Consider the following 17,342-nt stretch of genomic DNA (forward strand, 5'->3'; position numbering starts at 1 on the left):
AAATGTTTATTCTTCTTAAATCATCATTCATGCACTATTCACTGAGTACCTGCCATATCCCAGACATCTTTCTAGGTTCTTGGGACACGTCAGTGAAGAAACAAGCAGAGAGAATTGTGATTCAAAAGCTTGCATTCTGGATCTACTCTTCCATTGCTAGTTGGGCAAAATCACTTCACTTACAAATAATCATTAATTTAAATCATCCTATGTCCTCATTAGCACCAAACAAAGTACTAATAATTGGATACTGTTTTTGGTGCTTTCAGCCCCCAAATTATTACTAATGAGTAAAAAATATCTGAATAAAAGCCTGGAGAAACAAACTATCTGGAGAGAAACTGAAATCAGAATTGGCATTACATGGAGAGATTATGCCTATTGAATTTCTGCACCTGGGAATTTGTAGCCACGTGGCAGTTACCTAAAGTGGAATTTTGCAAGTGTCCCAGGGAGCACAAATGATAAATCCAAAGCACACTCTGGGTAGCAATGTTCAAATGTTTGTTTTGAAAGGGCCCTGACTGATTGTGTTGGGATAGAAAGAGAGGTAGCCACGCAATTGGCTTCCTATACCTGGGAGGTCCGATTTGGGTTCTAGCTCTCTCAGTGGGTCATTTCCCGAATGTTGACAAGTCATTCTATGCAGCTTGTATTGTTGTTTGAAAAATGGGCTTTTTAGGAAAACTGTTCTTGTAACTCAGCCACCTTGCAAAGGTCTGTGGTCGGAATCAAGAGCCCCAGATGTTAGGCGGAAGGATTTGAAATAACACCAGCCCCAATCGCCGTTTCACTCAAACTGCATTAGACACCCCAAGCAAGAGCCATCTAGGTAAACCCATTCAATAAACAAATTCTACTGTACAGTGATTTTAAGTCCACAAGGGGGCAGAATGGAGTCCACAGCAAACCACTGAAGTACAAGTACATATCCCTTGTTGGCTTTGTATTTCAAGTTTCCAGGCTTGATACCTAAGTCAAAAGTTATTCTGGTTTACCCATACCTGCATTATAAAGGAAAAGAATCTCATAGCTGGCTGCCTACACATCTGTGCATTGGAAACAATGACTTTTTGAAAAAGCTAAGTTTGGGGTGTCTGGGTGGCTCAGTTGGTTAAGCTGCTGATTTGGGATCAGGTCATGATATCAGGGTTTGTGATTCTGAGCCCCCGCCCAATGAGCTCCCGTTAACAGCTCAGAGCCTGGAACCTGTGTCAGATTCTGTGTCTCCCTCTCTCTCTGCCCATCCCCCACTTGTGTTTTCCTTCTCTCTCAAAACAAAAACAAAAACAAAAACAAAGCTAGGTTAAGGTATCGAGGATATTTTATTTTTAGTTTTTAGTTTTTTCCACGTTTTCCCATGAGACCTACTTTTTAACAGGTAAGGTGCCTAATGAAGAGAGCGGTGAAGTGAATAGGTAGGAAGGCCAAACAGAAGCAAATGGACTTCAAATCCAACCACGTAACATAGAAAAGAAACAGAGGGAGTCTCACTGGTTCAGCTTCAAGGTCAATCTCCTACAACGTAAACAGACTGTTACTGTGCCAGTTAGTCAGCTTAGCTCACTGTGTCAAAAGGAGTCAGGGACTTCTCTTTTCTTCCCTCCATTGTTCTATCTTGGTACTTGTCCAACCCTAGCCAGGAGAGCCGTGGAACCAGCCTTACAAGTGTAAAAGCAGCGCACGAAAAGACAGCAAAGGAGGAATGTCATTATATTTCAGAGGAGGAAAGAGAAATAAATGACAAATTGTGGGAGACAGAGAAGTTTGAGCAAAAATTCAGAAAGGAACTACCATTTGAGTTAAGCCTTCCACAACTGCTAGGGTTCTTCTAGATACAGACTAAAGATGTTGCGTGAAAACAGCGTCACACCCTTGCGGGACAACAGGTATGAAACTCCGTAATCCTAAAACATCAGGAGGTGTCTGGAGACAGGCAAGGCGTCTGTGCCTGGAGCGTATGGGCTGCTTAGAGAAAACGTAGATGGCAGATCTTGAATGACACGGGATCTCTTTTGACGTGTTTTGGAGTCGCAGTCGGCTTATTGTCAACGAACACTGACTCAAATACCGTAACCAAAATTGTTCCTTAGACCTAATATTTCTTAATCTGCCTAGAATACGGTTAGACCTGCCTTCTTCATACTGCAATAGCAAAAGTCCAAGACCCTAAGTTCTTGGAGTCAGTTTTTTTTTGTAAAAGTTTCTTATGGATGTGCACTTTTGGGGCACTTCGTTTCAGATCTAACAGGTGTAGGAGAAGGAACAGGCCCATGTTTGGAATGAATTCTGGTTTAACTGGATGCACTTAGCCTTATCCTGATTCGCTTTAGAAGGTGGAACTGAATGTCACTCCAAGAGGTGGAAATGTATGTTATCAGTTATGGAAACACTTTTTTCTTGCAACACAGGTTTCTGTTCTTTGCAGGTCATTTCCTCAAGGGTGCCAAACATTTCAGTCTCACTTTTATGTTACATCGTTTGTAATGACGCTCTTGTGTAGAATGTCTCCCTAAGTAATTTATTTCCCAAGTATCTGACACAAAATGAATTATGCTTTGGGGTTTGGGTATATTCAAAATTTTATATTAACAAGTATTATAAGTCATCATGAAAAACAGAAATTGAAATATTTAGGTCATTATTATATGTATTTGAATTTGTGTAATTCAAATTGGCATTGAATGATCAAAGTAAGTAGGTACCTATTTTTCAGAAACTTTATTGTAAACCTCCTTACAGAATAAGTCCAGGATTATTATTGTTTGATCTCCATAGAAAATGTGGCATATTTTTAAAAAGTGAACACTCCCGACATTTATCTGAATAAATATTTCCCTTTTGATGAAAAAAATCACTTATTTTTCACTAAATAATGAAAAATTTAATTACATATTTCCTACCGCCTGTGTGTGAGCCTAGAGAGAAGGGGACATAGAAGGAAAATAAAAAAGTAATGAGAAAATTAAAATAGGAAGAACACTGGAATGGCGGAAGAGTTTAGGTCCCTTCCCAAGTTCCTTTGGTCATGAGATTCTGATATCAGAGTCAAGAGAATGGACTTAGGCCAATGTTCTGGAACAATCCAGTTGTGTGATAATATGAAAAATCATAGACTATGAAATATCCACAGGACTTTAGAAATCTTTTACTGTAACTTTTCTAGAGGTGAGCTAAAGCATAGAGGGGATCAATGAAGGCCACATGTATAGGCCAAGACTGGAAACCAGTCAGCTGGTCTGGGCTCCTCTCCATGGAACATCACTGTATCTTAAAATGATACTTGGTTTCCCTATGTATTTGCTTCCTCATTCATACAATGAGTAGGTTAGCCGTGAACTTCTGTAAGATTCACGACAGTTTTAGAAGAGTCAGTATTGGTTCACTTTGTGCTTCTAGATATACATCGGGCCAGGTTAGCTGTATAGATGCAGAGACCTGTGATGGAAAGTAGAGAAATTGAGAGGGAATGCATAGTCAAGAGCCAGAAAACGCCTTATTTCTGACAGGTTGTAGTTCTTTCTGGCAGATCCATTTATTGTCTGTGTCACAGTCCTCAGAAAAAATTCCTGTCGGTGAGACGTAAACACAGCTGTTTTTCTTAGTATAACCAACAATATGTAATCTGTGGAGCAAACGAAAAGCGTCATTTAGTGCTTGGAATTTTCTCACATAATTCTCCTCATCCAGCCAGCGTCTCCTACAACTTTCAGGAAACAATGGGCTGCTAAATTATTGAGTACAGAGCAAGCGCACAGTCACAAACCTAATGGTGTAAACTTTTAATTTAAAGCTAATAATAAATCTCCGGCCCTTTCCAGTTTATCTTCACTGGAAAAGCATTCTCTACCAAGAAGCTTCAAACTAATATATACAAACAAACAAACAAACAAACACCAAGCTTTGCAAACTGGGGCTCTCTTCTTATTCTTATTCTGTCCTTAATACATGTGAAAAGTTTCTTAACTTTACTGAGCTTCAGTTTTCTTAAATAGGACAGGACTACTTGATATTTGGGGGAGGCATTGAGATAGCACATGTGAAGGTCTGACAATGCTTCAAGTGTGCGCTCAGTAAACATATTAAGGAGACAACAGGTGACGGACATGCAGGGTCTACAGAATTTGGATCAGCTTAGAAAAGAGGCTTAGCGGGGCGCCTGGGTGGCTCAGTCGGTTAAGCGTCCGACTTCGGCTCAGGTCACGATCTCACGGTCTGTGAGTTCGAGCCCCGCGTCGGGCTCTGTGCTGACAGCTCAGAGCCTGGAGCCTGCTTCAGATTCTGTGTCTCCCTCTCTCTCTGCCCCTCCCTGCTCATGCTCTGTCTCTCTCTGTCTCAAAAATAAATAAAAACATTTAAAAATAAAAAAAAAAGAGGCTTAGTTTGTGTGGTATGGGCCAGAGGCTTCCATTTTTCCTCATTCCAAACAGAAATTGGTGAGTGTCTGCTTCAAAATGTCGTTGGTTCCAACACGCATGAGGCTTATGGAATGTATTGGGAATAGGCGTCACTAAGGTGAGGTGCCAGGATGGGATGGTTCAAGACTCTCTTAACCAATTTTAAACAAAGAGGATAGGGGTCTGTCACAGCTTTTCTTTGTTCCTTCACTGCATTTCTCCATGCAGCCCTTTCGGCCTGAGCAGCCAATCCGATTCCTTCCTAGTGTCTGACACCCTAGTCAAATTATGAACTTCTCTCAACTGGGCTATTGTCAAAGTCCGCCATGTTTTATCTCTTCTACCCATTTGATTCCTTCTTCCGCTTTACAAGATAACTTTTTAATGCTTAGATGGCCAAATCAAAGACTTTCTTTCCAAAAGATCGTCAATGGCTTCCTAGGCTTTCCTTAACCAGATCTCAGCCTGGTTCTCTACCTTATCTCATTTAATCCCTATCAATCCTGCAAAAACAATTACTATCACCCTCTATTTTTTTTTTTTTTTTTTAGCTGAAAGCCAGGCTGACAGTTAAAATAAAAGCAGAATTTAATGAATACTCTTTCTTAAATTTTTTTTTCCAACGTTTATTTATTTTTGCGACAGAGAGAGACAGAGCATGAACGGGGGAGGGGCAGAGAGAGAGGGAGACACAGAATCGGAAACAGGCTCCAGGCTCTGAGCCATCAGCCCAGAGCCCGACGCGGGGCTCGAACTCACGGACCGTGAGATCGTGACCTGGCTGAAGTCGGACGCTTAACCGACTGCGCCACCCAGGCGCCCCGATGGAGTACATATGTTATATACGTGTAGTCAGCGTATTTTGTGTGTGGCTTGTGTCGTGTATGTGTGATGTGTGTTTGACGTGTGTGTGTTGTTTTTGGTGTGTGTGTGGTATACATGTGTGGTGTGAAAGCACATTTTATCCACCAGGAAGAGTAGGCTTGCCCTTTCATAAATTTATTCTACCTCGGAACACTTAGACTTTAAAATAATTTTTTTTTAATTTTTTTTTCAACGTTTTTATTTATTTTTGGGACAGAGAGAGACAGAGCATGAGCGGGGGAGGGGCAGAGAGAGAGGGAGACACAGAATCTGAAGCAGGCTTCAGGCTCTGAGCTGTCAGCACAGAGCCCGACGCGGGGCTCGAACTCACGGACCGGGAGATCATGACCTGAGCCGAAGTCGGACGCTTAACCAACTGAGCCACCCAGGCGCCCCTAAAATAATGTTTTTGAAGAATCACCTTTAAAAAATATTTTAGAACATGTGTCAAACAACGTAAAAATTTGCTAATTAAGCCAACATATGTTTCAATGTTTAACACTTTTCCTTACACGTTTACACTATAGTTTAGATAAACTTGGACATGTTCCTGTGTTTTAAGTCTCATGTGTTTTCCTCATATTCCTCATGTTTTTTGAATGATAAAAAAGTTTTAACTCTCATTTATACAAATGTGATTGAAGTCTTCACAGACTCAAAAACTGGAACACAGGGGCGCCTGGGTGGCTCAGTCGGTTTAAGCGTCCGACTTCAGCTCAGGTCACGATCTCACAGTTTGTGGGTTCGAGCCCCGCGTCGGGCTCCGCACTGACAGCTCGGGGCCTGGAGCCTGCTTCAGATTCTGTGTCTGCCTTTCTCTGCCCCTTCCCTGCTCATGCTCTGTGTCTCTCTCTCAAAAATAAATACACATTAAAATAAGTTAAAAAATAAAGCAACACAACATCATCTCTTCTGAACAACTTATCAAAAGAAGTTCTTTACAGAAACATTATTTGAATGCATACTTTTGCTTCCGAGGAAAAAATTCTCTGCCTTTGTTACACAATTATCCATTAATTCTGTTAAAATATGTAATTTATTTGGGTAGTATCAACCCTCCTATTGAACCGACAATTTTCTTGGACAGCTTACACAAAAAATTACAATGAGACACCCAATAGAAAATAGCTAATAGATCCTTTGTGGCCTATGCCATATTCATCGCATCCCCTCAAATAATTGTCTCCTTTGCACCTCTTATTAAAATATACCGTTGACCTTTGAACATCATGGGTTTGAACTATATGCGTTCACTTCACATGGTCTTTTGATAAATACGGTGTGTTACTGTATTTTCTAGTTTTATGGTTTTCTTAATAACATTTTCTTTTCTCTAGCTAATTGCAAGAATACAGTGTAGAATAACTATAATGTATTTAAAATATATGTTAATCGACTGTTTACGTTATCAGTAAGGCTTTCCGGCCTGAGTTCCACACTCTTGATATTTACTTTTTTTTTTTAATTCACTGAAAAACACTACTTAAATAATTCTGCATGCTAAAAGCCTACAGCTAGAGATTGTTTAATGCGATCCCCATCCCCCCCACCCCGCCACCAAATTATCTATTCCTTGTTTCCTAAATCTCTGTTGTAGATAAAAATATATATATATTGCTCTAAAGGGCTGATGTCTTTTCCCATATGGGACTTTCAACCAACCAGCTTCAGAATCGTTCATCTTCTAAGTCTATTCTGGACATCTTGAAAATTTCTGAGCCAAATGGAAACCACAAAACTCAGTCTTTCATAACAATTTTACGTTCTCGAAATACAAAGCTGGTATAGCGTGAATATTCAAATTGGCTTATCGAATACTCACATGTTTGGATTTAAAAATGACCCATTTATCCACTTCCATTTCTTCTCTGATAATGTTAAATTTAATCCAATCCAAAACAGAAATTCTTTTTTAGGTATCAGGCTTTGTACGTGTCTCTATAAATAAAGCAAACAAAATGGCGGAATACTGAATCTGTGTGATCTATTCATGGTTTGCATTTTTCTATTCTTTCTCTAAAACTGAGTTCGGGGCGCCTGGGTGCCGCAGTCGGTTAAGCGTCCGACTTCAGCCAGGTCACGATCTCGCGGTCCGTGAGTTCGAGCCCCGCGTCAGGCTCTGGGCTGATGGCTCGGAGCCTGGAGCCTGTTTCCGATTCTGTGTCTCCCTCTCTCTCTGCCCCTCCCCCATTCATGCTCTGTCTCTCTCTGTCCCAAAAATAAATAAACGTTGAAAAAAAAAAATTTAAAACTGAGTTCAAGTCTTACCTCATCTATGATGACTTTCCTAACTCCCCATCAGAGTTGATTATTCCTTCTTTGTGATATTACTCTCTATATTTATATTGTTGCATTCATCAAATTACATTCAATTATTTCCTTATATGTCTGTTTCGTCTCTCGGATTGTGAGCTTCTTGAAGTCAAAGTTGCTACTTGTATCTGCATAGCCCCTTTGGGCTGAACCCCAAAGGCCGTGGTAAGGTTAGAAAAAAGTGCTAAGTTCTATTAAGGTATCTTATTTAATTATTTACCAATTCTTCTGGATCTCGAAAAAGCAGCAAACTGGATTCTTTTGTGGAACAGTCAGCTAGACTGTAGTTCCAAGTGTTGGAAGCGAGAGAAAAAAACAAGCATTTTTCTCGGAGTAGACGCCAATCTTTTGGACACTTTAACAGATCTGGTTTCTCTGAAGTAAAGAGAAAGATGAAATAAATAAGTGTTATAGTTCTCTCCTGTTTCCACCCACCACAACCAATCACACACGCACAAGTCATCATAAATGCACAAAAGTCTCTGATTATCATTGTGAGAACAATGAATGGATTTGCTATAATTCTGAGGTTTTTGACACTCTCCATTCTGATATCAAGAATTGGAAATCCATGACCAGTTGTAGGGAGCATAAATGGAATCATGGAGTGTTAGAATAGGAAAAGACCATTCAAATCATTTATGCAGCCACATCTTACTTTTTAAGGCACTGACAGAATAATTTAAGTGCACATAATCAGATGGTGTGAAGAGTCAAAACTATTCCTGAATTTTCTCAAGCTCATCAGTAGTGTTGATTCTAGTACATATCCAACAATATCAAACTTATCGAAAGGAGTTTTTACCTCAAACAACTTGTAAACTGCAAAGCAAATATAATTTATCGCCCTAAATTGATGACCAGTACTACGGAAAATTTCCAATTGCCAAAGTATATACTTGCTTACTTAGTGCAATCTGTTGGGTAACATTTTCCAGAAGGATTTTCCAGGTTGCTTAAAATTGGTGATCTGGGAGCATGTGCACCATCCACAATCATATTTTACTACAGTCATTCAACCACAGTGTCTTTATTAATGCACACTGCTTCGTGAAGCAAGATTAACCTCTTAGTAGTGAATATGATAAATATTTAGAAACTTATTTTATATTTCAGTTTTACTAATTAACTTCAGTCAAAAGTTAACTGTTTGACATGCTCACTAAAATCATCCACTGTTTCACTTAGGTGCGTATATTACTTCTTAACTTGATATTTGGCTGTTAATTCTTGAATATTCTAGCAGCAACATCTGTGTTGGGGTGGAGTGTGTCAGGTAAGTGATTCACGATCATTGGCTTCAGAATACTTATTTTGTTTCCTCTAAGTGTGGAAGTGTGACCTAGTGGTTAAGATCATCGGCTCTGAGGTCAGGCCACAGGTACAATTTCCACTGTCGCCTCTTACTTGGTGTATGACCCTAAGTGAGTTGCTTAACCCTCCCATTCCCCAGGGTTATCAAACATAAAGTCAGAAAGCTCATACTATCTGAATATATGGGTTGTTAGGAGCCTTTACTAATGTAATGTATGGTATCGGTCAAATACGAGCTGTTATTTTTAGGAACTTCCAAGCTACAAAATTACCTGTTGTTTCATTCCTGTTCTCGTGAACATCCACACCGCTTTCTTCTATTGACAAGTTTTGTCTTAAGAATATTACTAGTAAATAAGGAGAAACCAGTAAGAAGATTAAATGCTGAATGTGGCAAAATGGATATGTTATTATCACTTCGGGAAACTGTGTTATCTCAACAAGCTTGAATGTGGGTAGAATATAAAGGCAATAGCTATGTAGTAACAAAGGGTCTAGTTAGAACACAGCATACGTAAACAAACAAACAAGAAAAAACACCTAACAATGAACTTACATAGACGTTGTTACCTGTTATCTACTCTTAAGTTGTTTATACTCCTGACCAAGCTTTCTCATTTTCGGGAGGAATATAATTATGCCTACCCCATGGGAGAGATTGCCTAGTGCAATCTGGAATATAATAGGTACTGAAGAAACTGTAAATAATGGAAAATTCAAATTATCTTTGTTATTGTCATGTCTTTATTAGAGTGGTGATCTAATTTTAGTTCTGGAGCACATCTGAAACACCTCATGAAGATGATCAGAACAATTAGGAACAGAAATCCAAAAAGCTGAAGTTCACAGAGTAGATTTGGGCTGAGCATTGTTAAAAGCATTGTTTTGTAATTGTTTTTCTTTCATCGGTCTTTCGCTAAGTTTGGGGGTTGCCAAATTATTTGATACTCTAATATTTGTGATAGGAACAAAATATGTATTCTGAAGCAAATGATCTTGAATCACTTACCTGAAATACTCAACCCAATCACAGTCAAGGTAAGAAGAATAACCCCAGTACAACCAAGTTTCAGAGCCAACTGATGCCAAGGTGGACCTTGACAGATGTCTGAGAAGTTAAGAAAATACACTTAGTTAACTGGTTGGGTCCATCTGGAACAAAAAGCAAAGGTGGTTTGGGTCGCATATAGACAGATTCAAGTTGGGAGCTGGGGGCAGGAAAGAACGCTTATCAGCCATATTAGAGCTCCACGAGATGGGTTCTCAGTCAGATCCACCTGAGATTTGGCTCATGAGTAAAACAGAAATATTTACGCTTGTCTTAGGTACAAAAGATTGGTGTAACAATCAAACGGGATAGATGTGAAAAGTTTCAAAAATTGCCAAGTGCTGTATGAAAATGAAGCACATGCCCTATTGTAGGAAGTAAGTCAAAGAATTTTGTCTAAAAAGGATGGCCTTCATCCAGTCAAGATATGTTAGAATGAGTTCTATGGAGGCTGTATTTTGTGCTAAGTACCATTTTAGGTTCTCGTGACACACAACAATTCTATTCTTAGACATGGATTCCTCTGCTTTATTGTTGTCTAAAGCAATTATCTCCAACTTGAATCAGAGAAGAGTGTTTTATGAGGCTGCATATTATTTTAGTATTTCGATGAATATAACATAACATGAGCTTATGTCTACAACGTTGCATAGTCTAACAAAATATCAAATACATTTGTTTTTCTCTGCAATCATATCATTTACAGTATACTGTGTCTCATGTTTATCCTGTTTATCACAAATTGTGATTATGGGGGAGCCTGGGTAGCTCAGTTGGTTGAGCATCTGACTCTTGATTTCTGCTCAGGTCATGGTGTCATGGTTTGTGAGATCGAGCCCTGCATTGGGCTCTGTGCTGACAGCATGGAGCCTACTTGGGATTCTCTCTCTCCCTCTCTCTCTGCCCTTCCTTTGTTTGCAAGCACACATGCTCTTGCTCCCTCTCTCTCTCACAAAATAAATAAACATTAAAAAAAGAAATTGTGATTATATTAATTAATGAAATGGAAGCATAAATTAATCATAAGTTTATCAATATATTTTGTTCTAGACATCTTTAAAACTATAAATTTCATGGGGAAAAATAATGAGAGTATTTTTTTTTAATTTTTTAATGTTCATTTATTTTTAAGAGAGAGAGAGAGAGAGAGAGACAGAGTGTGAGTGGGGGAGGGTCAGAAAAAGAGGGAGAGAGAGAGAATCCCAAGCAGGCTCCGCACTGTCAGCACAGAGCCCGACATGGGCCTTGAGCTCACGAATCGCAAGATCATGATGTGAGCCAAAGTCGAACTCTGAACTGACTGAGCTACCCAGGTGCCCCTGAGAGTAATGTTCTAATAAAAAAACTTGCAGGAAAACACCAGCTCAGATTCCAAAATTGAATCAACTCTGATAGGAATTAGTCTAGTAATTCATACCTTAGTTTCTCCACTTGAAATTGTGTTTAGGTAATGCCTATACCTCTGACTTAATTATAAGACCCCTTTTGCTCTCATTTGGTTTGTAACACACACACACACACACACACACACACACACACATGCACATATACACACATATATAACATATATATGTAATATAGCCATAACATGCATATATACACATATATATACACACACATATATATAATATAGCTGTAAGATATATTACAAGTTGTTTTCTAAATTATATTATTAGAGCAGAGGGCTTTTACAAGTAAAGGTTTTTTAATTTATCTAAAGCTCTGGATTTATTTATATTATCTATTCTTTTTATATTTTTTCTAATATTTCTCTATATAGACATTTATTTGAGTCAGTTGTTAAGAATATTAGTACCAGGTTTGTTAAAATGCTATCTTTTATTCTTCTTAAATGTTCCAGAGTGACTTACAAGTCCATTTGCACTTTGTTTTTTTACACTGTCCCTGGCAATAATTTTGTGCAACCCAATTTGCAGAAAACTACTAATGGTCCCCTTAGTTAGTATGTTGACATTCATATCTTAGCTCTTTCTAAAATGTTCTCCAGTAGATGGAATTTAGAATAGCTAATGTGATCAAAGATTATGGGAAGAAACAGGTGATTGGTAAGATTCAAGGTAGTGACACATAGATTATCACCTATGAGTAAGTACCCAGAGGGGACTCCTAAACTCTGGGCATACATCCGAATCTGAGAACACCAAATTTGATTAACATTGACCTAGAACTTCTAATGAAAACCACTGTGATACAGAATGGCTAAATGCAGTCAATGAACCTAAGACTGGCCCTAAAATATCACTCCTTCCGGTTGTAGATATGTATATTATTTTACCTTTATGTCTCTTTCCTTCCTCGTCCTTTTTTTCCCGTGAAACTTTGCAAAATGGAGACATATAGTGACTATTTTAATATTTATTATGGAAGCACAGCAGTGGTTAGAAGCAGAGGCTTTCAAATCTAGCACATCTGTACTTGAACATGTTGCTTTGGGCAAGGTATTCTAGCTTCATAAGTGACAAATTTTCTCACTTATAAGATGTAGACTAATATCTACTTCATAAGGTTTTTGAAAGGACTATATGAGACAATTCTTCTAAAATGCTATGCATAGTATCTGGCACATAGTAATTATTCAATAAATATTATGTTATTTTTTTAATCTTTTTTAAAAACTACAAATCTTCCTCAATTTGTTCCTTATGTATATTCCTTGCATCCCCATAAACCCAGTGAAAGTTGAAAAGATAGTCATTTGGAAATAGTTTTACTATCCCTAACCTATTGAGCGTCATAGCTTAGCCTACCCTATCTTAAAAGGGCTCAGAATAATTACATTAGCCTAAGCTCGGGCAAAATCATCTAACACAAAGCTTATTTTAGAATAAAGTATTGAAAATCTCATAATTTACGGAATAGTGTACTGAAAGTGAAAAGCTGCATGGTTGCACGGGAACAGGATGACTGCATTGGCTGTGACCTTCATGATGGTGTGGCTGATGGGGACCTGTCGTTGCCACTGCCCCGCATCACGCAATAAGATTGTGCCGCTCCTTGCTAGCCAGGGAAGAGATTGAATTCAAAATTCAAAGTATGGTTTCCATTGAAAGTGTATTGCTTTCACACCATTGGAAAGTCCAAAAATTGCAAGTTGAACCTTAGTAAGTAGGGGACCATCTGTATAGCTCAAAGGAAATTTGGAGTGACTTTTTTTTTGAGAGAGAAAAGGAGAGCACACGCCTGGGAGAGGGGCAGAGAGAAAGAGAGAGAGAGAGAGAGAGAGAGAGAGAGAGAGAGAGAGAGAGAATCTTAAGTAGGCTCCATGCTCAGCACAAAGCCCAACATGGGGCTCAATCCCATGACCCTGGGGTCATCCCTGAGACGAAATCAAGAGTTGGATGCTTAACTGACTGAGCCACCCAGGTGCGCCTGAAGTGACTTTTAAAGATACTTCTTCATTCTTGATAAAACTTAAGGAATTGAATGGAAGGTCCTGTGCTTGGGATGCTCTTCTGTATTAAGTTCTTCTGCTGCACTATATGAGATTGAAATTAATGGAGTTACAATAACAAGTTGAAGAAGCCAAGTAAACCTTAGTTATTGGGAAATACCCACTCTGGGCTACTCTTTGGGTGTAAACAATATATTAAACCATTCTACTCCATTGCTCTAAACCTTTCAATGGCTTTCTATGGAGATTTGAATGTGGACAAGTCTATAAAGTGGTCTGCAGATCTCTATTCAATCTGGCTTCGAATGACCTCTCTAACTTCATCTCCTGTGGCTCTCCATATATACATGCTGATATTTCACCCTAATCTGCGTGCTCTCCTACAGTATGACAGGTAAGTTCTGATGTCAGGGAGGTTGCACTTGTGTGTCCAGCTTCCTAAAAGACTCTTCTCCCAGAAAGCATGACTTTGTCCCACAAGTCTTGACAGGTCTTGACTCAAATGTCTTCTTATCATCACCTCCTGTAAATATTCCATTTGATACAGTACCCCCCACCAAACTAAATTCTACTTCTATTTTTTATTCTTCTCAATTTCACTCAATATCACGTGATATTTTGGGGCATCTGGGTGGCTCAGTTGGTTAAACGTCCCATTCGGCTCAGGTCACGGTCTCGCAGTTTGTGAGTTGAAGCCCCACATCAGGCTCTGTGCTGTCAGCTTGGACCCTGGCGCCCACTTCAGATTCTGTGTGTCTCTCTCTGCCCCTTCGCTGCTTGTTCTGTCTCTCTCAAAAATAAATAAACATTTAAAAAAAATGTTTTAAATATCACATGATCTTTTTACATATACTCAGTTATTTGTTTATTATGTCTCTTATAGTAGTATAATTGCAGTAAAGGAAAATATTTTTTCTCTATTTTGTTCCCTGCTGTAGCTTCAAAACCAATAGTTTATTTTTGAATGAACAAACAATGTCTAGAGGCATTTTACAAACACCTTACTTACTTTTCTAAGGAACCAAACCATTGGCTATAACAAAATAGGTCACAGCTCACATCTCCGTCTAGCTCGCTGACTCCTTTTGGTGCGTTCACTGTTTAACAGTTACCACAGCCTGAAGAGTTTAGCCAAGGAGCTCAGCAGTGGTTTCGCAATAATTGTAATATCAGATCAGTGTTTTTAAATTACACGTTTTGTTGGCCTTATTCTACTTTGTTTCAGATTTCCTTTCACGATGGTGAAATAGGACAAAAATATGATCAGACTGGACAAATTTTCTGGACGCACTGATTTGGGGTCATAGTAATTTTTGAGGAAAATCTCACTGCCTTTCTCTGTATTCACTTTAGGTCATCCCTTTTAAACACCAGCCTCCTCCCTCTCCACCTTTGCTAGATCTGAATAGGGTAAGAGAAAGTCTCATTATTTCCCTAAAAAATAACTGTGGCCACACCAAACCCTGACTGTAGTTATCAAGATCCTCCAATTCCCCTTAACCCCCATAATGAAGAGCATAGTGAAACTTATTTGGTAACCCTAAGCCTTTTTTCCCAATTTAGAACATTGATAATTTAGTAGTTTCAAATCTATACCAAATCATCTTAAAAGGCTATAACCCAATGTTTAGCACAATATGAAATGAATTTCAGGTTAGATAATAATCCCAGTAGTACATTTGGTTAGATTTCAGAACATCATGATAATTCCGTGCATATTTTCTGCCTAGTTTCTGGGCTTTTTTCATCCATTTCCAGGCTATTGGCATCCGTCACCTATTACCTCACATGACCGTTACCCTTTTTTTTTTTTTTCCCACTGAAAATACTAATTCCTCTGACACAGAAAAGTGCTGATTCCAACAAGTGTCAAATAGGTTCTTTTAATGATATTCTCCAGTGTCTCATGGCTTATCTCCGTCGAAACCAGGATACATTTCAAGCATCAAGTTTCAAAGTTAGAAACTATCAGATTATAATTATGTTGAGGTCTTTGATCTTGAATATGATATTCTTCTAGAAAAAATTTTCTCCTTCTCTTTGGATAGCGAAGGATATTAATCATTGCACTTATACTTCATATTGGGGGGCGAAACACTATGGGAGGGAATGCAGTAAAACTTAGCATTAGTATTTTGGGGAAGGATTTGGAATAAGGTACGTTACCATGATAGGAAGTCTCTAAAATATTACTTTGTTCATACGTGTAAAATATTTCTTCCTGGTTTTTAACCAAGGCTCAGGAATAGGAGTGATGTTCACTCTTCACACTAATATCTTGATAAAAAAAGAAATCTACTAGGTGTGTGCTTTTCGTCACAGTTACTGTTACCTACAGGTAAGATATGCTATACCATATATATATGTATATATATATATATCCTATATATCTATATATCCTATATATCCATATATATATATATATATATGGTGTATATATATCCTATATATCCTATATATATAGGACTGCTGCTTATCCTCAGAGCTGTGATTTAAAACCATCAATATAAGAGAAAAATCTAACTCTGAAAGACAAACAAATGCCAAATGGAAAACAAAAGGCACTTACCCTGAGGAAGAGATGGGGGTGATGACCTTTCCAGGCAAGGACCCCTGGATAAGTTTAAATCAGCATATGTCACTTGTCTGTCCATTGCAAGCAGGAGAACGTGGCACAAAACTTGTGGGTAAGGACAGACTCCAAGTGCTATGAGTCAAGATCAGCGAAAGGAAGTGCCCAGTCTGAAATGCTTTTTTGTTTCTTTTGTATCTCCTCCCACCTACACTTTTAGCTGTGGGGTTTCTCCGTAAATTAGTGAGACAATCCACTTACTGAGTTTCCAATATACTTAGATATGTAACGTCTACTTTGCTAGTTAACTGGTCAGCTGTTTGACAAAATTTGGGGAAGATCTTGTTGTTGTTCTAATCCTCCCTTTTGAGTATCTTTCTCCAGGTCAGGACCGGCATGAGACAAATGAGACATTCATCTAGGGTGCAAATTTAAGGGACTCTCCAAAAAGATTCAGTAATCAAGAGAAATAACATTTAATGCAATGTTGTAAAAAGTAAACATTTATGCAAAAAATGGCAGGATGCCTTTCAAAAGTTCTAAATTCTTTGTGAAATATCTGTGCTGTAGATCAAGCTACGAAATATGAAAAATGGCATTGTAAATGTGGACATGGCCCCTTAATAACATAATTTAAAAAAGCAAATAGCTAAAGATCCATAGACCATGCTTAGCTTAGTTCTAAAGGCACTCGTGACTATAACAGAGTCTCCACATAAGTACAAAATTGAAATCTACCAGAATTATAGAAAGTAGAGGCCTTGAGTCTGTAGAATTTCCTTTTTTTCAAGGATTTTCAGGCATAGAACCTTAGAGCAGGATCTTAGATGCCACCAAGTCTGACATTCCCACATTGCAAATGATACGAGAGAAAACCAGGGATTTCCTCAAAGTCACTTGCTGTAATCAGAGCAGAACTGTACCAAATGCTCAGAATCACTGAACACTGGAAGTGGTCTCCCGGCTTTGATTCCCCAGAAGGAGGAAGTGACTATTCATAGAAGAAAAGTTTTCATTCTGTGCCTGTTATAGAGACACACTCTTATTCTTTAAATGCTACGGATACTTACGAAAAAAGTAAGCATGTGTGAGAATTGAAAAGAAAGCATATGACATTTACAATCTATGCATCTTTAAGTGGATGGTGGGAAAAATAAAAAGGGTTGCTGTTTTTAGAAACATATGAAAAATATATTTTCCTGTATTATAAAAATATATCCAGCATGATTGATGGTAATATTCTGAATTTAAAAAATTTCTAAGCTATTTCTTTTTATTTCCTTGTAAGAGTTTAATTTTTAGAGTGATGCGCCAATGGTTATCCACCAATATTTAGAAGGTGGATATTTCACCTTCCCCCAAAATTCTGAAAGTCTTGAGTATAATATATCGAATCACTAAAACAAGCTTAGGTTGATAATA

The 17,342-nt window shown here is 38.3% G+C and overlaps 1 protein-coding gene across 1 annotated transcript; it reads right to left on the minus strand.

Annotated features, from left to right (window-relative positions):
- Nucleotides 1–2,706: 2,706 nt before the first annotated feature.
- On the minus strand, nucleotides 2,707–16,064 carry KLRB1 (killer cell lectin like receptor B1). Its single transcript, XM_047066786.1, has 6 exons — nucleotides 15,918–16,064; nucleotides 9,898–9,996; nucleotides 9,161–9,235; nucleotides 7,795–7,949; nucleotides 7,084–7,199; nucleotides 2,707–3,625 (listed from the first exon to the last, which is right to left on the minus strand). Exons 1-6 carry the CDS (start codon nucleotides 16,000–16,002, stop codon nucleotides 3,478–3,480), a joined length of 678 nt encoding a protein of 225 aa, XP_046922742.1. The 5' UTR covers nucleotides 16,003–16,064; the 3' UTR covers nucleotides 2,707–3,477.
- Nucleotides 16,065–17,342: the final 1,278 nt, after the last annotated feature.

Source organism: Lynx rufus, unplaced genomic scaffold (genome assembly GCF_022079265.1).
Source record: "Lynx rufus isolate CCGP_SWC_20201006 ecotype Redwood Valley unplaced genomic scaffold, mLynRuf1.p SCAF_7, whole genome shotgun sequence".
Lineage (NCBI taxonomy): Eukaryota > Metazoa > Chordata > Mammalia > Carnivora > Felidae > Lynx > Lynx rufus.